General features: G+C 43.8%; 1 protein-coding gene across 1 annotated transcript in view; it reads right to left on the reverse strand.

The window, feature by feature from the left end:
* LOC121275607 (zeta-sarcoglycan-like) overlaps positions 1-25,813 on the reverse strand; it is a 729,694-nt gene that overhangs the window by 155,195 nt on the left and 548,686 nt on the right. Inside the window, exon 5 of the mRNA XM_041183079.1 lies at positions 18,045-18,117. Coding sequence (XP_041039013.1) covers positions 18,045-18,117 — 73 coding nt within the window. The remainder of the gene's footprint in view (positions 1-18,044; positions 18,118-25,813) is intronic.

The following is a 25,813-nucleotide window of genomic DNA, read 5'->3' on the forward strand; positions in this document are numbered from 1 at the left end:
GTTTCCTAGTAGATAGGTAAAAGCCACCCCGAGTTCTCCGCCTTTTGATCGATCTCAGACAGGTTCCGGTTCTTTTGCTGGTCTGGATCTGTTCTCATCTTATAAAACTGTGTCTTATTAATCATCCCACATCAGAGACCTGTTTTTTTCATGTGACCATAGCATATATTTTTACATTGTCCTCATAAATGGTCTCTGATGTCTTGGCCATTTACACACAATACTGTTCAAGTTTCAGCTATTCTCATATCCTTGTAATAGAATGGGGTTTCTTCACACCCATTCTTTGGAATTTCACTCTGAAGCTGAGATGTCTGCGGGGAAATGGTCCGGTACCATTGGTGGCAAGCTTCATGGCATTCATGAGTGGACAATATGGCAAGAAGGCCAAAAATCGGTTTTACACCATTGTGAAACCAGTTTGTGATCACTCACTCCACCTGTTAATGGTGGGCTGCGTTTCTCACCTCCGCACGTTGGGAACCTAATGTCAATACGTTATCATCTCATTATAAGCCCTGCTCACTGGAATCATCTCCCCACATCAAACAAGCTGCCCACATCGGCGTGACTTGAGAACACTGTGCTGTAAAACTGCCTTTAAAAGACATGTATCTGGCGACCTGAGATTCGAGGAGAACTTGGAGGTGTGTGCACACAACCTTGCACAACGCACATGGGCATCACCCATAGGCACAGGCAAGTCGCTTTTTCCCAGCTGGCTTTCAGTGCAGTGCCAGGGCAAGTGTGGATCAGACCCAGGTGGGGGTGCAGAGGGCATGAAACACAGACAGACAAAAGGGAGTACACAAGCACATGCCAGAGGTGCAGTTGGGGCGGGGGGGTGGTGGGATTGAGGGTGGGGGGGGTGGTCAGAGGGGTGGTGACAGGGAAGCAGCCAAGTACTTGGAAAAGTTTGTCAAAAGTGAGCATTCTTCTGTAGCTGAGACCATTCAAGCAACGCAAAAGCATGAAAGTGCCACCAAATGCTCCAGAACTTTTCATCCCTCAAGTGCAGACTGCAAATTGACGTGGGTTTTAGGGGACAACAGAACAATTGGCCGTCTGGGCAAGTTGTAGAATCCCCTTGCGAAAGGTAGCCTTGTCACAGTCACTGATGGAGGCACACACAGCCCCTTGCAATGTCTTTATTAAGTTTTGGAACAGTATCCCTCATAGTTCAAGCTAACAGTGCAGCCTTGCAGTGCAAGTTAGGAGAATGCCTGCACCTGAGCTGAGATGAACATGAAGTCCAATGGCCAAAACTGCTGTTAATCGGTCAAGTGGAATGGGGCGGATTTGGGCGGGGTTTCAGACAGCCAATGAGCGCATTGCACACTGGTCATCCAAGTGGCCAGCAATCACTTGCTTAGATGGGCCATCTGACTTAACCAAGAGAGGTTCTTAGGACACATATGCCAACCCACATGTCTCTCTCTTTGATCCTGCAGGAGAACATCAGGATCATGGGGCCTGATGATTTAGCAGTATGCCTCATGGCTCACAGGGAGCAGAGAAGAAGAAGCAGAGGAGAGCAGTGAAGGCGTCTGGCTCGGCAAAGGGAGCAGCGCCCCCCGGAAGATGAGGGGCGGCAGGGGCTGCCGCGCATGCAGCTGAAGATCCACAACGTTGCCAGTAGGTGCCTTGCTAGACCCAGGGTCTATAGACAGCGTTTGTCATTCCAGCAGTTGAAGGTGTTGCCGAAGACTGCGCATGTCTAGGGAACTACCAGCTGCAGGATTTGACGCCACGGGACATGGCGGATATGCACTGCCAGTGGTCATGAAAGTGACCGCGGTGCTCAATTTTTATGCCAGTGGCTCCTTCCACACTCCACAAGTAACCTGTGTGGGATCTTGCAAGCCTCCATGCACAAGTGTATCCAGGAAGTCATGGACGCCATCTTCACAAAGGCACAGAACTTTGTACATTTTGCCCAGGATCAGGAAAGGCAGAAAACAGGAGGGCTGGGATTTGCCCAGATCTTTGGTTTTCAACAGGTGCAGGGTGCCATCAATTGTACTCACATGGCACTTAGATCTCCGTAGCAACAAGCAGTCAACTACGTCAACCTCACTGAATGGTCGTCTGGTGTGCGACCACCACAAACACATCCTATAGGTCTGTGCACAATTCTCAGGGAGTGTCCACAACTTCTACATCCTTAGCAGGTCTCAGATCCCTGACATATTCCAGGATCCAGAGAGGCTGCAGGGTTGGTTCCTCAGGGACAAGAGGCTACCCACAGAAGATGTGGCTGATGACGCCTGTGCGGCAGCCTCAGACTGCAGCAGGACGACAGTATAACAAGGTTCATGCTGCGAAACAGGCTTTGGTGGAGCAAACAATAGGCATTTTGAAAATGAGGTTCTGGTGCCTCGACAGGTCTGGTGGAGCACTGCAATATAGTCCCCAGAGGGTGTCACACATCACTGTAGTTTCTTGCGCGCTCCACAACCTGGTGCTGCAACAGGGGAGGACCTTGCTGAAGAGGAGATGGAGGAACTGCATGTCTCCTCTGATGAGGAGGACATTGAAGGGGATGATAGGGATAAGGTCCTCAAAGATGAAGAGCCAGTGATGAGGCCATCGCACTGGCCAGACAAGGCAGGCACACACCTGGGGTGGGGAAGGGTGCTGAGGGCTGCAGGGCTCATAGTCGCAAGATTTGTGGAGGATGATGACAAGATGCAGCGAGGACAGTTCTGACATCCTCACCTTGCATCTGTGAAAGTTTGACTCCAGTCTGGCTGATGGCAGTGCACATACCCTCATTGCTCATGCTCATGTTGTGGAGACACAGCGAAGGCCCTAATAGTTGCTAGGTTCCAGGAGGAGGATTATAACCCTCAGGGAGGACACTTCACAGGTCTCTGCATAGCCTCTGAGAATGTCTGACTCCTGCCTGGCTGAGGGCAACTCACTTGCGCTCCATGATCAGGGTCATATCATAGATAGGTAGCTGTGAAACTTTTCAGGTGCATTTACTTTGTCAATCTTCAGCATCTGATCTCTTCAGGAGCACAGCGTCACCGGTCACAGATGCTGAAGAGATGGGGGCCAGCCCCACCTTATAGGTGCTGAGAGCACACAGAGAGAATGATGGAACTCTGTGACACCTGCCCACAACATTCTGGCAGCAACGACCAGCGTCATCGAGGTGCAGTCATCAGTAATGTGACCAGTAAGTGTGAAGCCGGACCATCACTTTGGTCTGAAGGTTACTCATTGCACAGGGAAGAGATCCTGGACTGAGACACTTGCCTTTATCTTGTGCAGGAACCAACGTTTCACATCTGAGTGACACAAGCACTGCTCATCAGAACATGGAGCCATGGCAGGGAGACATTCTTGGGAGTTTATTTACAATAGTGAAAATCATGCACGAGTGATCAATACCCATGTCCAGGCTGTGCAACTACATCTCCTTAACCCTCCTAACCCTGCTGCTATGTCTTGGTGCTCCCCCAACATCCACAGCAGAGGTGGAGGCAGCCTGCTTACTGCTACATCCTGTCTGTGATGAGCTCGGTTGGCATCCTCTGGAGTGCCGAGACATAGAGGGCCCCAGTCTGCTTTGGGTGTCCTGCTGTGTGCCAGCGGCACCCTCCTTGGCCTGTGGAGCTGCTGCTATGGGGGGCACAAGAAGAGGGGCTTTGGATCGGCCAGACATTCCCAGAATCACCTAGGTGAAAGGTCCTGGGGTGTCAAGCTGCTGGTCCTCCTCCCTGTGGATGGCTGAGGACTCCTGGCTGACTCCTTGAGGAGAAGGGGAAACTGGAATGAGATCAAGCTGTCCCACATCACTTTCACATTGATACTGTGGGAGGCCAACTATGACGTCAACGATGGAGTTCAGCCCGCACAGCTGTGCAGGACCAATGTCCTGGACCAAGGTCTCCATGGTGGCCGCCATCCTGCCAGTGTTGGCCTCGATATGTTGGCATGCTGGCACTATTACTTCAGACTGAAGGTGGACAGACTCCTCCATCATCCCTTGCAATCTGAGGAGTGCACCAGACATCACTTCCTGATGGTCCCGTGATTCCTTTTGCAGCTCCACCAACTCATTGAGGACCAAATCCAGAAGCTCATCATCTGAACTGAACTCAGCAGATTCCTTGCCTCCAGCAGTGCTCCGAGTGCCAGCGATCAAGGATGTCCCTGCCTCTGCCTGCTGTGGAACAGATTGTGTGGTGTGCTCACCAGATTGTGACCCTGAGGCTACTCCAAATGTAGGTCCCACCGAGCTGTGTCTCGTTGCGCTGGTAGAGGATGTGGGTGTGGGTGAGCGCCGTGACAGGTCTTCAACGGTGCAGCCCTTCGGGTCCTCGTTTGAGGTTGCTGTCGGTACTCGGATCGGGGCTACAGTTCCCTGGAGGCGACATGTCAGATTTGCCTAGGATAGAAAGTGGAGATTTCTTGTACTTGGCAGCTGCATTGAACAGAACAGTGGACTCAGAGTGGCGTTGAGAGAGGGAGTCTCCAGTCGAGATGAGGCCAAATGGAGATGCGAGGGTGTGTGAGAGAGAGTGAGTGGTGATGTTCCTTGAGCTGGCAGTGAGTGTGCGATGGGCTTGTGAGTTGCTGAGTTGAGATTGATGATGTGGTTGACTTACCCTGGCAGCATGGATGAGATCGCTCAACCATTTTCTGCACTGGATGGCCCACCTCTTGTGTCCAGTGTTGGCACTGACCACCTCTGCCACTGCCTCCCAAGCTGGAGTAGTGAGACTGATGGGCCTCCAGCGGCCAGAGCAGGGGTACAGGACTTTGCGGCGTGCAGAAGGTGTCACAGGAATGTGTCACCAGATTGTAGGGTTGCACTCTTCCTGGCCTTTGGGGACATGTTTTGACTGGAGCAGTCCTGGCCTGCAAGCATTGAGAACTATGCGGATGGCTGCAATTTAAATATGGCACCCAGCATGAGGAAGCAGCGAGGTAACGGTGCGGTGGGCCAATCAGAGGCCACCTGCCAGCGATCAGGCGTGTTTCCCGTGACTGCATAATTTATGAGGCAGGGAGGGAATGATATGGCGTGAAAACTCACCATTGTGGCCGACAGATAAAACTACTTTTGTTAGACATGCTATTACACTTTGTGCAAATCTGGGATGATTCCACCCTGCAAGTCTATTGTGAACTAATTTTTGTAATTATTTGGATAATTGTAACCATTAGCCAACAGGAAAGGTATATCCAGGCATACAGGGTAGCTTCCAGAGCCTTGTGTAGTTCCATGTATATTGACAGAAAAAGAAATGGTTACCTGACCTCTCAATTCCATTTTGTTTCAAAACATGTCCACTTTGAATTTATATTCCATAAATCCATGAGTTTAATTGCGTGAGCGTGACAGTACACAAGGAAGAAAGATTTAAAGGATGAAAATGAGACATAGATAGTGTAATCAGTCCAACCGGGAACAACATAAACCATCAAAATTTGTATGTAAATAAACAAATGCTGTTTGTTCCTGCAATAGATTTTGAATTTAGTGTGAAAAAGTATATACTGACATTAGTCTGGAAATGATTATTTGTGATGATACTGTACAAACATTTCATGTATTCTTGGGAAATGGCACCTTTCCTTTTTAAAATATGAGAGCAATGTCACATACGTTTCATAATTACTTGCAAATTAATATTGCAAGCTGCAAGTTCTTGGCTATACATTAAAATAATTTCACTGCTTACTCTAAAGCATTATTGGAGTTTTAAGGCACATGTATTACCAAAATTAATGAACTAACTAGAATGATTTTTGCTAAGACATTTGGTTAAATAGCATTTGATTTCCAATAATTGAATGTCTGCATGAAAACAATTTGTAATAGTAAAACCATTTCTAAGCACATTGCATTATCAAAATTAAATTACCAGATTGAAAAGATAAGCTCATCAAAGTCAAGGAATTTCTGACAAATTAACTCATGGCAGCACTGTAAATGAAACAAAAAAATATAATTCAGGTCGCTCAATCTTTTATAGATCCTGCAGCCTTTTCAATTAGGGTTGCTATTTTGGAACCTGCCATAGCTCAGTCCGCAAGCATGACCCAGACCTCCCTGTCACTTGCAATTTCACCACATCATCTTGCTCTCATGCTCACATGTCCAACCTTGGCCTGCTGTAATGTTCCAGTGGAGCGCAATGCAAACTGGAGGAACAGCCGATTATCTTCCTATTAGGCACTTTACAGCCTTCTGGAATTAACATTGAATTTAACAACTTCAGATCATGAACTCTCTCCTCCATCTTCAGCCCTTTTTAATCCAACTTTAAAAAAAATTGTTTTATTTATTTACTTATTTTTATTTAATCTTTTTTAAAATGGTATGTGTTTTCTATCCTTTTCCCCCAACCCCAACCCCCCTCCCCAACAGGGCCATCTATCGTTTGTTTTTATGTTGTGCATTTCCAGAGCGCTGACCTTTGTTCTGTTATTAGCACATTCTGCTATTTTACATTTATGCCACTATCTTTACTCTTTAACACCATCATTAATACTCCCTTTGTCTTGTGTCCATGACATCTTTGCCAATCTCTTCTGAGCTCCCACCTATCCCTAACATTCTATTTTGCTCCACCTCTCCACCCCGTCTTAAACAGTATAAAATCCATCACATGTCTACTTCTCTTTAACTCTGAAGAAGAGTCGTATGGACTTGAAACATTAACTCTGCTTTTCTCTCCACAAAAACTGCCAGACCTGCTGAGTTTTTCCAGTATTTTCTGCTTTTATTATGGAATTTCAATACTTGGCTGATGGGCAAATTTTACAATTCGGATTCCCATCGTGCAAAGGTTTGCACTGGAAAAATTCAACCTGAAGAGTCAATTCATATGGCCAAACATAATTTCTTCTGAGAGCTTCATCTTGCATGTGCAGTGATGAGAATGCAGGTCAGATAAATTCACCAGTGTCAGGTGTGTTTGGAATTTAGATGGAGCATGAGAAACGTATTCTCTTTCCTTGTAGTACCAAACCCTGATAGTAATTTTAATCCTGAAGTTATATTCTGGACTTGTTATTTCAAAATCATTGGTGTGTAAGTAAAAAATGGACGGGTGGGATTGCCTCAAGGGAATCCACAGGGACCTGCTAGATGCAATGGGCTGTCTGCCAACCATGTTGTGTAAAATGTCAGCAATCATCAGGGAGTTTAGCACCAGTTGGTGTGTTGCCATTTCCCATGGCATCCATACCACACAGGTAAACACAGAGTGAGAGGTGAGCTGTATTAACACTGCAGCCTCTGCTGATAACCCTCCCAGGTTTCAGTGCAATTTCAAACTGCTTACATCTGGGCTCTGGGGGTCCAGCATCTCCTGTAACTTACAATGTCTGAAGGAGAATGTGGCTTGGGGCTTTGAGCACTTCCCAATATGCCTGCATTCTGTTCTTGTGGCGAAGAGTGGGATTAGTGGGAATGAGGCTCAAGCCCCTGAAGATTGAATTGGCTCCATGGGAGAGACACCTGCTGTACTCTATCAGGATGATGGCATGTCTGTTATCCCTGCCTATCCCTGCCCATGTCTCAACCAGTGCTCTTACTGCTGCCAGGCAGCCAATCAGACTGCACTGGTGGGATGCTGAGTTCCAGCAGCCTACAGTTGGATCCTCGACAGCCATAGCTCCTTGAGGTTGGCTCATCATGGCAATCTGAAGCTGAAGCTCAGCAGCATTCTACCTCCCAAACTGTAACCACCAGGCAATATCTCATAGAAGGACTAGAATAGGTAATGGAGCACACATATGGCAGAAGAGTGATTTTGTTGACAGGCATGATTCATATAACCATTTGCCAAATCCAGACAAGAGTTCTTTGAAGCAGTGAAGTAAAATGTTTTGTTTTGGTCCAGCTGATGTTCATAATTTTCGCGGGGTAATGGGAACACATGAAGTTTTACCATTTGAGGACACTGATATGGTGTGTGTAAGGAATGGATCAGATTCAGATAGAAAAAGGGAGTGTTGCTGCTCTGGAGAAGGTAAAGATGCTTCAGCATTATCTCGCCTTGATAATTTGCTGCTTTACAGCTCTGGCAGCTTGCAGTACTACTGGCTCTTCCTATGCTTCTGCAGCTTTTGGTTCATCATCCCCTCATTTTCCTGCTCCACTTCTTGCTCCTCAGGAACCTGCAAGGCAACTCACTTGTGTCTTACAAATCCATGGACCATACAGCAAATGATTATGAATCTTGACACTTCCTCTGAGCTGCACTGAAAGATTCTTCTCAAGACAGCAGATTCATTAGGGATTGGTTCACTCAATCAAAACCTTTGGTTTTGTATGGCTCTCATTACATTGGCATTTTGTAACTGTGTCACATCCATCGGAGGAGATCTGAGCCTACTGGTGATGAAATAGCCCATTTATGCCGCAGCAGCCAGCCTGTTGCTTGATGGTTTGGGTAGAATGCTACAATAGGAAAGTATTATGCAGCTGCTAGAAAACCAGGCACAGATCTGCCATTTGTGGTCAAAAACAAGTTGAATGAATGGAAGACGTCTTGTTGAGAATTAGAGCTGGTCCCTGACATGAAGCATGCAGGGCTACGTATGTGCACCCTGCAGTGCTTTGCACCATGGGAATCCAGCAAGGAAGAAATCTCAGTGCTCACTCTTCTTGTATGTTGGCTTCACAAACAGTGCCTCAGCGATCTGTTGGATTGCCACCTACGCAGCAAACTGAGTGGTGTTGCAGGGTAATGCTCTGGGGATCTGGCTTCAAATCCCACCATGGTTGGTGGTAAAATTTGAAATTAATAAAAACCTGGAATTAAAAGTCTGATGATGGCCATGAAACCATTGTTGATTGTTGTAAAATCTCATCTGGTTCACTTATATCCTTTAGGGAAGGAAATCTTCCATCCTTACCTGGTCTGGCCTACATGTGAATCCAGATGCATAGCAATGTGGTTGGCTCTTAAATGCCCTCTAAACAAGGACAGTTAGGGATGGGCAATCAATGCTGGCCAAGTCAGCAACGCCCAAATCCCATGAACGAATTTTTAAAAATGTTACCAGAGCAATTTGAAAGGACCTAGAGGCATAAAGGTTTAGCCACATGGTGACCTGCACTGACAAAGGCAGCATTGTGCATGCCCTAGCTGCTGTTAAGTCTTGCTTCAGCAGGTGGTACCATTAAGTCTCTGTTTCTCTGGTGAAACGCAGTCATCTTATGCACTAGTCCTCTGTGGTTCAGCTGCAATGAGAAAATGTCTTTTCCTCATTATCCTTACAGCATGTTCATGTTTTTCCTGCCTTACTTGCTGTTACTTCTCCTTATCTGGGGACTCTGCTCGATCCAATAGCAATCCGCTGTTCGATCACAGAGAACAATTCAAAGCTGTGAAACAGTTCCTGCCCTCCACCTACTCACACTTGCTAAAACAGTCAAAAACCTGGCCCAAAAGCACTCTTAGAAGTCTAAAGAGCCTAACCAGAGATTTACCTTAATGAAGATGAGGATCCCTTTAAATGCCACTTATGAAAACTGCTTAAATTGCTTAGCTGCAGTGATTTGTTGGGCAACATTAAGAAGGGACATCACAGGTGCACATGGACACCACTTTCATTAGAGGATCCTGATTTAGGTGTAGGAACCTTAACAACAAATTTAAATGATGCCTGCATTTGCTTCACGTGCTCCAGGGATACCGATGAGTGGAGCTGAACCAATATGGCATTAGTGCAAATGCAAATGTCACAATGCAGATTTCAAGTTTGTGGCACCTTTTTTTGACCTGGAAAGGTGCAAAAGCTTAGTAACTTCTGCCCAAGTGTCATGGTCCGTGGAGTTTTCTGAGTGTATTTCACAGTTGGGATGATAACCCTCATGATTTCCAAAAGATTTAACAGGATATGATATTTTTTGCTCATTTCCTCAGTGTGGGATATAAGTAATCTTGTACAAAAGGCAAGATTTTAGTTAAGTCACAGTTTAGTACCCTACTATACCACTATTCACATTTAGTGAATTAACAAAAAGAAAAATCTTGCCATTTTTAATTATTAAAAATCAGGTGTGCCATGGTCAGTAAAATTGATTCTTGTACTGGTGCATATGCAAACAGTTCTGCTCTGCATTCCTTTACTTCATGATGATGTGAGCAGGCAGTGAAAATGTGATTGGCAGTGGCATTACTACAAAATGAAGCTAGTATTGTATTCTCATTTGTCTTTCTTTTTTCATGCTTCCTTCTTTCTTCCTTTACTTTCTCATTCTTCAGTCCACGTCTACTTTTTAAAAAAATAAAAGCAAAATACTGCGGATGCTGGAAATCTGAAACAAAAACAGAAAATGCTGGAAAAACTCAGCAGGTCTGGCAGCATCTGTGGAGAGAGAAACAGCGTTAACGTTTCGAGTCTGCATGATCTTTCTTCAGAGGGACTCAGAACATGAATTCCGTTTCTCGCTCCACAGTTGCTGATGGACCTGCTTAGTTTTTCCAGCATTTTCTGTTCTTGTTACTTTTTTTTTCTGGCCTACTTTCTTTGGAGTTGATTTTCAGTTTCAGCAGTGTTGGAAAACAGGCAATGGTGCACACAGGAACAATGGCTCAGTGTCTGCCTGACTTCTTTTTCCATTCAATTGTGTTGATTAATCGCGGGCAGTCAATTCATTGCCACCCACTGTCTGTCACTACCAAAAGTTAAAACTAGCCTTTCACCCTCTTTTTTTTTCATCTTTCCTTATTTTCTTTGTTTCTCTCTCATTTTCCTATTTTTTTAGTCTCCTGTTTCTTCTCATTTTCTTTCCCTTAAAATGGTCAAAAGGGATTTGATGGGGTAGGTACAGATAAACAATTTCTTTTGGTGGGGAAATCTAACAAGAGGCACAATCTTATAAGTCGAGTTGGGCCATGGGAGTGAAACCAAGGAGCAGTTTTTTCATGTAAAAAAGGAATCCGAAGCTCTCTCCCCTCAAAAGGCCATGATGTTGGGCCAATTGAAATTCTCAAGATGGAGATTGTCAGTGTTTTATTAAGGTAAGAGTATCAGGGATGTAGAGCAAAAGAGGGTAAGTGGAAGTTGAAGTACCGATCATCCTCAATCTCATAGAATAGTGGAATAGGCTCAATGGTTAAAATGGCCTATTTCTTTTCCTATTTCTGTCTTCATATCCTGGCTGTGAATGCAAGTGTTACAACTGCAGTTCCCTTTCATTTTCTGACTTTTCAGGAAGAGAAACAAAAAGGATGTCATAAAGTTGGAATTAAACATCACGGTATAGGTAGGTAATCTCAAGTGCGAATGATGACCAATTACTGTGGAACCACAATCAGAAAGCAAAGGTGAGCAACCATCTCAGAATTGGGAAGATAGCAAATCAGGCATACTGACTTCTGTGCAAGATTCTCTAATCTGACCTCCCATTAGGAATGACACTGCACCAGGAGTGAATTCTCTCAATTTGAGGTGACAAGGAGATCGAGTTGGAGAATGGTTTGTTCTACTGCTTCGGTCAGTCCATATCTTGGAACTAGTTTTGATCACTGTGTCACTGAAGATTCAGTTAAGCCATGGAATTGGTACAGAGAAAGCAGCATAGCAAAATTAAAAACAATAATCTAAGTGAAACCAAGAGAGGAAGAGAAGGGGCACAGATTCAAACTGGAGAAAGGAAGATTTAGGAATGAGGTCAGCAAGTTGCTTTTCATCCTAAGGGTGATAGATACTTGGAATGGATTTCCAGGTAAGGCAGTTCATTTGGAAACCCTGGAATCATTTAAGAAGTAGTTGGATTCTGTGATAGGAAAGTTTATATTACTCTGAACAGAGATGAGCTAAATTGGGCTGAGTGGCCTTACTCATCCATACTTATGGTCTGCTACAAAGCTGGTAAGCCTGTGGACGAGATCCTTAACAACAGCTTTTAAAGGTTGCAGTTAGTTCACAGGTAATTAAATACACACATATACAAAATAATACCAGGATTCCTTCATTTTCATTAATTCTGCATACAGTTACTACAACCTTCATTATACAGGTTGCATTTCTAAGAAGCTCTTTGAGTCCCATGATAATCCTTTGGCTTTACCTTAAGAATTATTGATGTCTTATAAGGATTATAGTTTTATATATCAGGGATAAACTTGAGATACCATTTAATTATTAAAACCATGTGAAATAAGGTGGAAAATAAAACAGCATTAACCTCCGTGCTCTGAGTAGGTTTGTAATAAGGATGAACGATGCTAGAGGCAGGTTAAGATGAAACATGATTTTAGATGCCGATATGAGAAACATACTTTCTTACTCTTACAAAATTTACTTTTCACTTTCTTGCAGTAGAACTCTGTGGTTTGAGGGTATCTGTGCAATAAAGCCTGCAATATTCTTTTAATAAAAGCTTAACACATTAATCAACATTGTACATTTTTTTTTAGATACAGGCGCCTTAAAATATATTTTGAACATCTTAGTCTCTCTTGACTAAGCTCCATCTGTTTTGTTGATAGATATTTTGCCGTTTGTTTAATTCGTTTTTGCAATTTTTAAAAATAGTATTGTGTTAATTATTCACGGATATAAAGGCCAAAATGGATGCGGGATTTACAATGCTCGATCAACTCATGCCTGTTGCTTCTGATGCAGGCAGCACTTAAACTTGGTGCTGCTTGCTCTTTTAAACATGGTAGTTCGGCCCAACACCAATTGTGCTAGTGAGTGGCTGCATGCCAGATTAGCGTCAGGAGTCTAGCTCCAGGACCTACAGCTGTACCTAACAGATGGGGGCCAGGCTGCAAGTCCTTACTGTAATGCAGGAAATGATGGCCTACAGGAGCAGCCGTGTGAGGCTTTGGACAAGGGCGGGGCTAAAACAATCAAAGATGATGGCATGCTCATACCTAATTCTCCTTCTCAGATCCCATTTTTTCCTCACCCCACATTCAGTTCTGATTTCCAAGCTGCAGATTGTGTAAGCACGCCCCTCTTGCTTTCTGCCCCTTCCCTCACTGCAACCCTAATCTTGTGCCTTTCTCCTTTCAGATGGCCAAAACCTGCAACCTAGCCAGGCAATGGCGAAGGGGGAAGATGAGGTGGAAAAGCAGGGCGACACGGATATGATGGAACCCCACTCTCACACATACAGATACCAACTCAGATACTGACACAGCTCATTCTTTAGAGGATAACTTAGAGTTGGGACCTTTCCTTGGGCATGAGTGGGTTGCTGTCAGGGCAGGGGACAAGGGTAACACAGGTGATAGCTACCCAGAAGGCAAGGCTGCACACATGCTCTACTGCCAAGGACAAAGATGAGGAGCTCAATGGGTGGTATACAGAAGCTGATAGATATACAGGCTGAAACGTTTGGTGCATTGGCAGGCCTGCCAGAAGGGCTGCGGTCAATCTGAAGGAGTCTGGCACTAATTAAGCATAGGATTTTGTGCAGAGCTCGGAGCCCAACCCTTACCGCATTAAAACAGCAGCCAACTCCATAAGAACACTTGTGGACCCATTCATGATGCAGCATTTGATTACCACAGTCTCAGTTTCTTTGGCAGAACAAGCAATAGTCAACCAATATATAGCTTCTAGATTGGAAGCTAAAACTTCTGATAAGCAATATCAGTTTGATGCCATTCAGGCTTAAGCCATTTTCACGCAAGCTTGGCTTGCTGCCAAGAAGGCTCAGCCTGCTGCCACCTTACCTGCTGCAAACACTAGTGTTCAAAGGGGTTTGCAAGATCTCACAGCAGTCCAACAATCTGTTCCCCAACACACTGCTAAGTTTGCAGAGGCACCACCCCAGATGAATGGCCATAGCTTGAAGCAAACCTGCTGTTCTCTCAGAATGACAGCATTTGTCCTCCCACCACTTCCACCACATCAGTGCTCTTGCTGCTGCCCATCAACCAGCCAGCCAAATCTGCTGCCACCCAAGCAAAGAAAGCACAGTCCAAAGCCAGGTGTTCTAGGAGCAGAGGAACAGGGGTAGGTTATTTAGCCTCGTGAGCCTGTTCCATGACCTATCCTTTATGAATCCATGCTAGCTCTTTCTGATCAGCTGAAAATGTTCTTATCTGAGTTATCAGTAACTCATCCTGAATTATAGGCTCCAGTAATTCCCTGACAACAGATGTTAGGCTAACTGTTTAAAATTCTTTAGTTTCCGTCTCTCACTTTTGTTAAAAATCATGAGCAACTTTCCAATATAAAGGAACTGTTCAAGGTCATCCGACAAGGCCATCTGTAGTTTCCACCTCTGAAAGCCAGCAGGCTTCCACCAGTCATGCTGCAGTCACTGTGGCAACACTGCACTGGAGCACAAGGAATACTCTTCTACATCGACATATTTGTCCTAAGCTACCATTTTACATAATATTATTGTCTTACCTGGGGCTCTTTGATTCTGTTCCGTTTGACACCTCCTACCAAGTCTTCGCAGTGACAAATACAGTGCTCAAATTATCCATGACCTATTTCCATGCTTATTGCTTTTACAGAATGTTGAGAGGACATGCTCCTAGCAGTGGCCCAGTGGAATGTGGCGAGAAAAACATCCTTTATGAATACAGAAAAAAATAAAATACTGTGGATGCTGGAAATCTGAAACAAAAACAGAAAATGCTGGAAACGCTCAGCAGGTTGAACAGCATCTGTGGAGAAAAAAAATACAGTTAATGCTTCGAGTCCATATGACTCTAGCTCTGAAGAAGTCATACAGATTCAAAACATTAACTCTGTTTTATTTCTCTCCACAGATGCTGTTAGACCTGTTGAGTTTTTCAAGCATTTTCTGATTTTGTTTCATCCTTTATTAATTGTCTGCTGAGCCTTTGCAGAAACTGTTATGCCTTTCATAGACGGATTACTGAACTTTTCATCAGTAATACTGGTGAAATGGCAGGTGAAGTGGCAGGTCTTATTCTTTCTTGCCTTGCGGACTCACTTGATTGGCACCACATTCACAAACATTCACTCCATCCACCACCGACGCACAGTAGCAGCAGTGTGTACCATCTACAAAGATGCATTGCAGGAATTCACCAAGGCTCATATCAACAATTTCCAATTCCTGGCCCTAACCACCTCCTCCTCACTATGGATGTCCAATCCCTATACACCTCCATCCCCCACTAGGATGGTCTAAGGGCTCTCTGCATCTTCCTTGAACAGAAGCCCAAACAATCCCCATCCACCATCACGCTCCTCTGCCTGGCTGAACTTGTTATCTCACTGAACAATTTCTCCTTAAACTTGTCTCACTTTCTCCAAATAAAAGGTGTGGCAATGGTTACCCGCATGGGCCCCAGTTATGCCTGTCTCTTTATGGCGTATGTGGAACATTTCCTGTTCCAGTCCTACTCAGGCCCCCTCCCACAATTCTTTTTTTTGGTACATTGATGACTGTTTCAGCACCACTTCGTGCTTTTGTCTGGGCATGGAAAAATTTATCAATTTTGCTTCCAATTTCCTCCATCACCTTCATATGGTCCATCACTGACATGTCCCTTCCCTTCCTTGATCCCTCTGTCTCAATTACTGGTGATAGACTGTCCACCAATAATCACTACAAGCCGACTGACTCCCACAGCTACCTCGACGACAGCACCTCATACCCCGCTTCCTTTAAAGATTCCATCCCATTCTCCCAGTTCCTTCATCTCCGTCGCATCTGTTCCAATTATGAAATATTTTATATGTTGTCAGAACCCAATTTAAAAGGTTGCAGTATACCGTCATTCCATAATGTTATGTGTTATTTGTGTATCTCAAGCAGCACGGTACAACAATGGTAAATGTGTAAAGAATAAATATTGAAGAGTGACACCATGGGCAGGATTTTCTGTCCAGAGCATGAAACAGGGGTTGGTACTGTTTGCAGTACCTGAACCTGCCCCTGAGGGGAAACAGTCACTCTGGGATTTTCATGGAGGTGCCTCTTTAATAGGTTTGGATATAGGGTCCCTGCCCAATTCACGGTAGCTGGCAGATTTTTGAAGCTGGAGGGCCAATCTGAGGCCTTTCAGATTAAGAGGAACAGCAGGATGTAGAAGAAGGTAAGTAACTGAGAGAGTACTTCAAAATGGAGATGACCTCTCAACAACCTTTGTAAAACTTTAAATTTAAAAAAAACAGATACAGCAGCAAGCTCATCATTGTTGGGGTGGTGACAGATCAGGGCCGGGGCGGCATGGGTGACTGGGTAGAATCCCTCTACATGGAAGCCTTTAGTTGCAACCGCAAACAAGCAGACAAGGAGGGCCTGTAGACTTGTCTGGAGATTAGGCACCCCAACCTGCCGCTGGGTGCCTGCCATCACATCGGAAAACTGGAGGCCGACTGGAAAACAGGGGGCAGGTGGCCCTGTCGGCCCAAACCTGCTTTGGTAAAAGTGGCCAGCGCTATGGGGAGAATTTTCTCCCCATCGGGGGAGTTGTGCAGGGACGGACGTGGGCGGGTGTGGGCGGGCGCGGACCCGATCGATGCCCCCATTCGGGTACGCACTGCCATTTACGTGGGCAGCCCAAGTAAGGCCCGCCCAGCGTGACGTACACCCGGAAGCGCTATGTGCTCCCTGTGCGGGCGGGGGGAGGGGGTGGTGGGGTTCCCTGAGCCAAAGAGCGCAGAAATCCCTGCCTCAAGGAAATAAGTTTAAAGTGTAAAAAGCTTAATAAAATGGCAGAAATGTTTTCATGACATGTCCCCTCATGTGAAACTGTCATATGAGCTGGGACATGTGCATTAATTTTATTGAAATTTTTTGTGAAAATTTAAAATCACTCATGTAACCTCATCCCGCCCGTGGATGAGGTTCCATGAAAAGTGCAAAGGCCATCTGGGCTGTTCGCCTGCCCGTCAACCTTAAGGTTGGACGGGCAGCTCCACTAATTATCTGAATTGAAAGTTAAATGGCCTTAAAGACCTTTGACAGTCCGGCGGGCGCGCAGCTGACTTGGCTGTGCGCCCGCCGAACTGAAAATCTAAATGATGCGCGGTGATGTCGGGACGTACGCCTGACGTCCCCCTATGTCATTTTAAGCTTCGGCAAGCCGAAAATTCTCCTCTATGCTATGAAGAGGGTCAGGAAACCGGCACACTGTCTGGTGCCAGTGTTTTTGTGCCCAGCTCACCTCCATTCCCTTCCTTGGCAGTACCTGAAAATTCAGCCCTGTGAGTTGTCAAATCAAAGCTTGTGTTGGTTTTAAATGTCATTGCCGTCCCTAGATTATGTTCTCTTTTCAGTCGTCCATTGTTTTATATATTCTGCATCTTCCAAGATAACCTTCCTTTTGTGTATCAGAGTTTGTTAACTTAATAGATCGTTTTGATCTGTGCAAAGAAGTGTTTATTTCTGTGCAAAATGGTCACAATCTCCACCTGAACGTGCAAAGTATTTTATTTTCTCAATTTTGTTTTTTTTCATTCATTCATGGGATGTGGGTATCACTTATTAGCCACCTCTAATTGCCCTTGAGAAGGTGATGGTAAGCCACCTTCTTGAACTGCTGCAGTCCATGTGGCATGGGTACTCCCATAGAAGCTGTTTCAACTTGGAGGCAGTTGAATCTGGGGTTTCAGATTTTAACCTGGCAACAATGAAGAAATGGCAATATATTGTCAAGCTGGTGTGTGACTCGGAGGGGAAATTTCAGGTGGTGTTTTTCCCATGCACCAGCTGCATTCTTTGTTCTAGGTGGTAGAGGTCATGAATTTGGAAGGGTTTGTATAAGCTGGGTAGAGGTAGCATTTTTTTACATTCATGGGTTTGAACTTGCTAGATTTCATCCAATTTCTGGCAGTCATTCAGGGCAGATACATTTGTTACTGTGCAGTATTATTTGAGTCTCTGATAGGGTACTGAGCAATCTTCCTATTCAGCCTCTAAAACATCAAAATTGAATTTTGGAATCAGAGGATCTGAAGTTTTAAACCCATGATTGTAAAGTTCTCATTCTCACAAAGGCTACCCAAATGCTCATCCTGACTGCTCTGTAAATCAGCTGTACGTGAAATAAAGATTTAAACTAGAAGCACAAAGTCAAATCAAAGATTGCTAAACTTCCAAGTCATTTACATACTTGAGTTCTTGTGATGACTCAGCTCTGATGTGAGGTGTTTCCACTGATTGTTCAAACACTGCACCTTCTGGACCTGTGAGAGAAACATAAGGGAAATCATAATTCAAGGACCAAACAGCCATATATGTTATGACAAAATATTAACTTAAGATTGAAATAGTTACGTGCGCACTCATTTAATAAAATCAAACTACCTGAACTGTATTATGCAAGTTGTTGCATCACATATGAAACTCTAAGACTTTGTTTTTGCTATATTTCATAATAAGACTCTTGGGGCTGGATTTTCAAAAGGGTCGAGGTCTGGATCAGATGCGAGCAGGCACACGATTTGGTGCCACTGGTCCCTGTGCCAGTGCACTGACACAATCCTGCACTGAGCTACTTTGAATGAGGGCAGCTCAGGGTTGGATCAGATACCCGCCAGGAAGCGGCAGGTAGCCAATTGAGGCCAACTATTTTCAGTTAAAGGCCCTATGAAGGTGACGTTCCCATGCAGAATGAAATTTCAAGTCGGCAATGCAAGCAGCTGATGTTGCTCTGGACCCCCCCCCCCCCCCACAGTTTGAAGTATGCAATTATTTTTGTTGTCCTTCAAACGACTAAGTGAAGAACATGGGTTTGAAAGCCACAGTTAAGTGTTGACGTTAGCAGCTGTCTTGGAATGATTGGCAGCAAATGGTTGGGGATAAGGGCTAGATTTTAACTATTGGATGATTAGCTGGTGGATTGTGCTGGCCAGCCACCTGATGGCGCAGCTGATGGAGCTATGTTGAAGGCCTGGTCCCATTGCCATATGGCTGGAGGGCTGCAAGCACCCCATTTTTTATTATTATTCTTTCATGGGATGTGGGTGTCACTGGCTAGATCAGCATTTATTGCCCATGCTGTTGCAGCTCACCAACTCCAGATTCACGTAACATTGAGCCCAAAAACTGCATAGCTGGGTATTTTTTCAATAACTTTTACATTAGCCCTTTTAAAACAAGAGGCAGCAGGGGAATCTAGTAGCAATCTTAACTTGCCAAAATTAGCATTATTGGGTGTGGTTGCAACCTCAAAATGGGCTCAATAAACATTACTGCTCCAGTAATGCTGACACTCTGGCTGCTGTTCTTTTTACAAGGGCTTACTGGTGTGCAGGAGAAATGTCTGTCTGTTTCTCCTCACAGGTCTTAATTAACATTCAAATCATAGTTCTATGACATACATAGGTCTGCTATCAAAAAGCTAAAATGCACCTTTATTGTGGCAATAATAACATACGAACAAAGAGCAAGAGTAAGCCATTAAGCTCCTCGAGCCTGCTCCACCATTTAATCAGACCATGGCTGATCAGATAGTAATTTGAAATCTGCAACCCACCTACCGCCGATAACCTATCACCCGCTTGCTTACTGAGAATCTATCAATTTCTGCCTTAAAAATATTCAAAGTCTCTGCTTCCACCACCTTTTCAGGAAGAGTTCCAAAAACTCACAACCCTCTGCGTGAAAAATATTTCGCCTCATCTCTGTTTTAAATGGGTGACCCCTTATTTTTAAACAGTGACCCCTAGTACTAGATTTTTCCACGAGAGGAAACATCCCCTCCACAACCACCCTGTCAAGACCCCTTAGGATCTTATATGTTTCAAGCAAGTCACCCACCAAACTCTCTCAGGTGTTCCCCTGGCAGGCATCCCTAATGGTGTTGGGACCTGCCATCTGCAATCCCTTCAGTGAACCATTTCTCCAACCCAACAAACTCACAGTAAACTTTCAACAATGGCCACGATCCCAATTTAACTGCTGGGATTGCTGAATTTCTTATTGAGCACTGAAAACTTACTCAAAGTCCTATTTACTGAGACTATAAAATTAGAAGTATATACAATCAGTAAAAAATGAAATCATGTATTGCAACTTAATGACACTACAATAAAATAGGTGATTCATCAGCATACATAAATTATTTTTTGTTCCTACTCAGAAACAGAGAAACCCTGATTCCATTTATATTATCAGTTGTTAGCTCTAAATGAAAATACACAAGATTATCAAATAAATTCCTTCATAGATAACAGCTGCAGATACTAATATTTTCTTAATCAGGTATTCATACAACAGTAATTACTTCACACTCTTATTTCAGAAGAAAGCATGCTGAAATCTAGGCAACATATCCTTGATAATTTTAAGTCTTGAGTTTTTGATTTTAAAGTATATTTTTGATGTTCAATTTTAATGTTAACAAAATCAATGGGGACAAGGCAGGGGAGTGGCACTATGTGAATTGCTGTTGCAAAGAACCGGCATGAACACAATGGGATAAATGACGTCCTTCTGTGCTGTAACCGTTCAATGATACTATAATTCTAATTTTTTTGCAATTATAGGCCAGTCATACAGGAATTGTACAAGCTGCTTGTCCATTAAAAGCAATAGGATTAAAAAAATGACAAATTACCACAGACTGGATTCAAGTATATTGGGCTTGATAGAGTTCAATAGTGGGGGTCTACAAGGGCCCTTAGAGTTCCAACAAATTATCTGTAACATGTGTGCACATTTGTGTTCTGAGGCATATGGAGGCCCTCTTGCAGCAGGTGGTAACATGCATACTGTGAATGTCTAGTGGAAATAGAGGAGATCATGCTGTCAATCTGCAAGCAACACTGATTTGACACCAACACCACCATTTAGCACTCAATGATCTAGCCAACACTCTCTGTTAAACTCACACAGCTGAATACACATTGAGAACAAGAAGAACCCCCTTATTAGTGCTATTTAAAAGGACCACCAACTACTTACAGGTTAGGCTTGGCCTAAATAGCCAAGTGGTTATGGTACTGGGTTTGTAACCCCAAGATCAAGAGTTCAAATCTCACAATGGCAATGAAACAACGTAACTTAATCTGAAACAGATGGAAACGTGTTTGTACTCGAAAGAGTTACTTACAGGTTAGTTTAAGGGTTGATTTCTTCTCACTGTTCTATAATTCTACACATTTTTGGAGTGATGTGTTAAATACTTGTTGGATCCTAGTCACCAGTTTGTTGGATCCTGTTCGCACGCTTGTTGTAAGGGGTGGCCAGTTTGGCATTAATGATAGAGTTGAGTAGCAGACACTTCATAGGTAGAAACTCTGTCTTTATTTACAAAGGTACTCAGCAGCATGTGCATACAATTCAAACTCTATATACGACTCCCACTGCTAACTACTAACCACAGTCTACTAACTACAAAGGTAGCCCATGCTACTCTGCTTTTGGATACTAAGATCATGTGATCTTCCATTATAACATTCTGCTTAAAAGTATATTACACATCAGATTACCACATCCCTCCCCCTTTACTCAGAAATACATTTTATATTTACAATTACAATCTTCTCAAAATAGCAAAATATTTACACTGATAAGAAATTTACAAATTCAGTTTTTCTGGGGGTTTCCCTACGTGTGTAGAGTGTTTCAGCTCCACAACGTCAGATGTCTTGTCAGGAACCTCCTTTTCTGGAGTTGCCTGAACATCAGGTGCTTCGGTGGGCTCCTGCAGATCTGTGTCCTCCACTCTTGAAGAAACAACAGATACATCTGACACATCTGTTCTAGATTGAGTTCTCTCAACAGGAAATGTTGATTCAGTCGTGAACACTGGTGGAATAATTTCTTGGTGATTTGTTTCTCTCTTCCTTAGATGATCCACATGTCTCCATATGACTCAGCTTTCCACCTCCATGTGGTAAGATAGAGGTCTAGTCACTGCATTTATTTTACCCGGTAACAACTTTGGTCTTTCTTCAAAGTTCTTCACACATTTCGTCTCTCCCACAGTAAATTTCCTCTCACGACTATGCCAGTCATGTGCGGTTTTCAGGCTTTCCTGACTCCTTTCCACCTTCCCCCCTAAATTTAGCATTATTAAGCTCAATCTCGTCCTGAGATGGTGGTTCATCAATAATACTGCAGGTATGACACCTCTTGTTGTGTGAGGGGTGGTCCTATAGTGGAAAAGAAAGCGTGGTAGCTTGGTTGTTAAGGAATCTCCAGTTAATTTCTTCATGCCAGCCTTGAATTTTTGAACCGGCCTTTCAGCCAGTCCATTTGAGGAAGGGTGGGACGGTGAAATTTTTACATGAGCGAAACCGTTGAGGCTGATAAATGCTGAAACTCAGCACTCATAAATGCCGTGCCATTATCAGAAACTACTATTTCTGGTAGTCCGTTAATGGCAAAACTTTGACATAACTTCTCAGTTGTAGCAGAAGTCATTAGTGATTTCACCTCATGTATGTCCATCCATTTTGAGTGGGCATCAACAATGAGCAGCAACATTGTTCCCATGAAAGTTACAACATAGTCAATGTGTAACCCCACCCATGGTCTTCCTGGCCATTCCCAAGGGTGTATTGGAGCTGTTGATGGCAACTTTGCAGTTGCTGACATTGCACACAATTCTTCACTAAACTCTCTATTTCATCATCCATCCCAGGCCACCATAGGTAGCTATGTGCTATGGTCTTCATTCAGGATATTCCTGGATGCGAGCTGTGCAGTTCAATTAGCATTGGGTCTCTACCCTTTGGAAGTACTATCACTCATGCCCCCTACAATAAGATACTGTTGTGGTCACTTTGACAATCGGACCACAGGAGTCTCAGGCACAGGTCACGATCATTTCTTTGAGCAATTGCAAGCGGAGAACCATCTCAATGCAGCTTGAGATAGAACACTGCTAAATTACAAGTGTTCAACATATTTATACGTTATTGGTCACCTACAAGAACAGTTTCCAGATTCCGATCTCGTCAACATATAGATTTACATTAAACAGACATCTCTGGTAACAGGTACATGCATAGTATGTCCCTATTTTTCACCCAGGCAGAGGCCTTCCCTCCTACCTAAACTAGGACCATCTGTTCTTCCCCTATCTGTTGAAGAGCACACTTAATCTTAGTTGTTATTGCTAATGCTGTGACTGCAGTCCAGCTCCCAAGGCCTTTCTGTTGTTTGCAAGCCCTAAGGCTGTGCAAGGTTCATCTGGTAACATTTCACTGACAATGTGCTTGGTAGCCCTGGTTGCCTGGAGATTTTAAGTAATTCATTCCTTTTCAATAAATTCTCCCTTACCATAAATTCTTACTTACTTTCTTCCCCCTAACAATACCATCCTGGCTGGCTATTTCATGTCGTCTGTTAACGTACGGTTTCATTTCGTCAGATATATACTCTTGTGACCAACCATGAAGTACTTGTCCTCATACTTGTGATAGGACTGGGTCCCTATTTGTTCAGTTTCTGATCTGTCGAGCACATACTGGTGATGAATCTAAGAAATGTAACAACAAAATAAGTCCTTGTGGAACCGGGACTTCCACATCCTCTTCTTGTATAGACAAATGGCTAAGTGCATCAGCATTTGCAATTTGATTACCAGGACTATGTATGAAAGTCTACTTGTATGCTGCCAGGAATAAAGCCCATCATTGTATTCTTGCTGAGGCTATGGTTGGTATAGTCCTGTCTTCTCTGAACAATCCTTGTGGTCTGAAATGATAGTAAAATGGCGGCCATGTACGTACTGATGAAATTTCTTAACTCCAAAGATGATTGACAGGCCTTCTTTTTCTACGTGTGTGTAACCCTTTTCCACTTTGGTGAGTGTTTTTCATGCATAGCCATTGGCCGTTCCGTGCCATCATCCATCTGATGGGAGAGCACTGCTCCCGCTCCATAGGAGTATGCATCACAAGTCAACACTAATTTTTTCCTCTGGCATAATGTACTAATAGGTTGGATAAGTGCAACAATTGTTTGACCTTCTTGAAAGCTTCTTTCTGGGGCACCTCCAAGAACGTTGGTTCTTTTTAAGTAGATAATATAGGGGTGCTAGTTCTGTAGACAAATTTGGTAAGAACCATCCATAGCAATTGATCACTCCTAGGACTGATTTGAGCTCTGAGGTGTTCTTTGGTGCAGGTGCCTCTCTTATGGGTCTCACTTTCTCCTCAATTGGGCGGAGGCCCTATGAATCTACTTGGTGACCCAAATAGATTACCTCCCTTGCTTGGGACATTCACTTTTCTTTTTTTAAACAAACTCCAGCCTGCACGAAACCTTTTAAGGCTTCTTCTAAGTTTGCCATGTGCTCTTTTTCAGTGAACTCTGTCACCAAAACATCATCTCAAGAGACTACAACCTAGGGCAGTCCCTACAGTAAACTTTCCATTGTTCTCTGGAAGATGGCACAAGCTGAGGAGACGCTGAAAGGCAATTGAGTGTACTGGTACAACCCTTTGTGGGTATTAATTGTGATGAATTCCCAATAGGCATTATCTAGCTCTCATTGTTGATAAGCATGACTCATTTCCAACTTCATGTAGGTGGTTCCACCTGCCAGCTTGGCATACAAATCTTCAATTTTTGGTATGGAGTGCCTGTCTAGCTTAGCTACTTTATTAACCGTCAATTTGTAGTCTCCACAAATATGGACGCTCTGGTCAGGTTTAAGGACGGGGACCAAAGGCGCTGCCCATTCTGAGAACTGCACAGGTTGTATAACACCCAGTTTTTCTAGTCTGTCCAATTCGGTGTGGACCTTTTCTCTCAATGCATAAGGTACTGGTCTTGCCTTCATGAATGAGGGAGTGGCCTCTGGATCCACATGAATTTTTGCCTGCAGCCCCTGGATCTTCCCAAGTTCATCCTTGAAGACTGTGGTGTACTTTTGTAGTAGCTCCAGTAACCCACTTGCTCTCAATTGGAAAATTTCAGCCCATTCCAACTTGATCTCTTTTAGCCAGTTTTGACCTAAGAGGCTTGGCCCCTTGCCTGCTACTATCATCGAGGGTAGCTTTAACAAAATGCTCCCATAATTAACAGTTACACTACTTATCCCTTTGACTCGGATGTTTTCACTTGGGTATGTTTTTAATTGGGCAGTAGTTTCTTCCAAATTTAATTGATGTTCCCCATTACTCAGATATTTGAAGATATGTTCCCCAATTACTGAAGTGGAAGCTCCTGTGTCCACTTCCATTCGAACAGGTCTACCATTCACTTTCACTGTTACATAGATTGGTGCTGTTCTTACAACCTTCAAGTTATACAGCGAATAAATATCTGAATCTGTTGCCTCAGGCCCTTCTACATTGTAGATCTCATTTTTTTTTCTTTTGTTTGAAAGTCTGCTGGATTCTTTTCTTACACTGTCTCATAATGTGACTGATTTATGACAATAAAAACGTTCTATTTTTTTAAAGTGCCAATTGTTAAAAGATTGTTTATTTCCACCTCTATTGATATTACTCCTTGTTTTCGCTGCCAAGCCATTTTTTCTCATTTTCCAGCTGTTGGGGGCTGTTTCCTGCTTCTCAGTAGATTATTACATTTTCACTCCCTTTTTAGCTGGGGCCTGATGTGGAGGACAGTGCCATTTGGCCTGTATGGCTTTCGAATCTCTAACTGCCAGTGCAAACTCTAGCATTCTTCTTAAAATCCAGATTTGTTTTGGATAACAATCGCTTCTAAATCATGTCCTCATTCAAATCGCACACTAAACGATCTCTAAGCATATCCTTTAAGGATGTACCAAACTCACTGTGCTCTGTTAATTGCTTCAAGCTTGCCACATAGCCTGCAACGGTCTCCCCCAAGGCTCTAATTCTTGAATTAAACTTGAGCCTTTGTATCATTACTGAGGGCTTTGGTTGGTAATGGCCCTTCACCAGGTCCATTAATTCATCAAAATTTCTCGAGTTTGAGGCATTGGGTGCCATA

The sequence above is a fragment of the Carcharodon carcharias genome, chromosome 1 (genome assembly GCF_017639515.1).
Source record: "Carcharodon carcharias isolate sCarCar2 chromosome 1, sCarCar2.pri, whole genome shotgun sequence".
NCBI classification, from domain to species: domain Eukaryota; kingdom Metazoa; phylum Chordata; class Chondrichthyes; order Lamniformes; family Lamnidae; genus Carcharodon; species Carcharodon carcharias.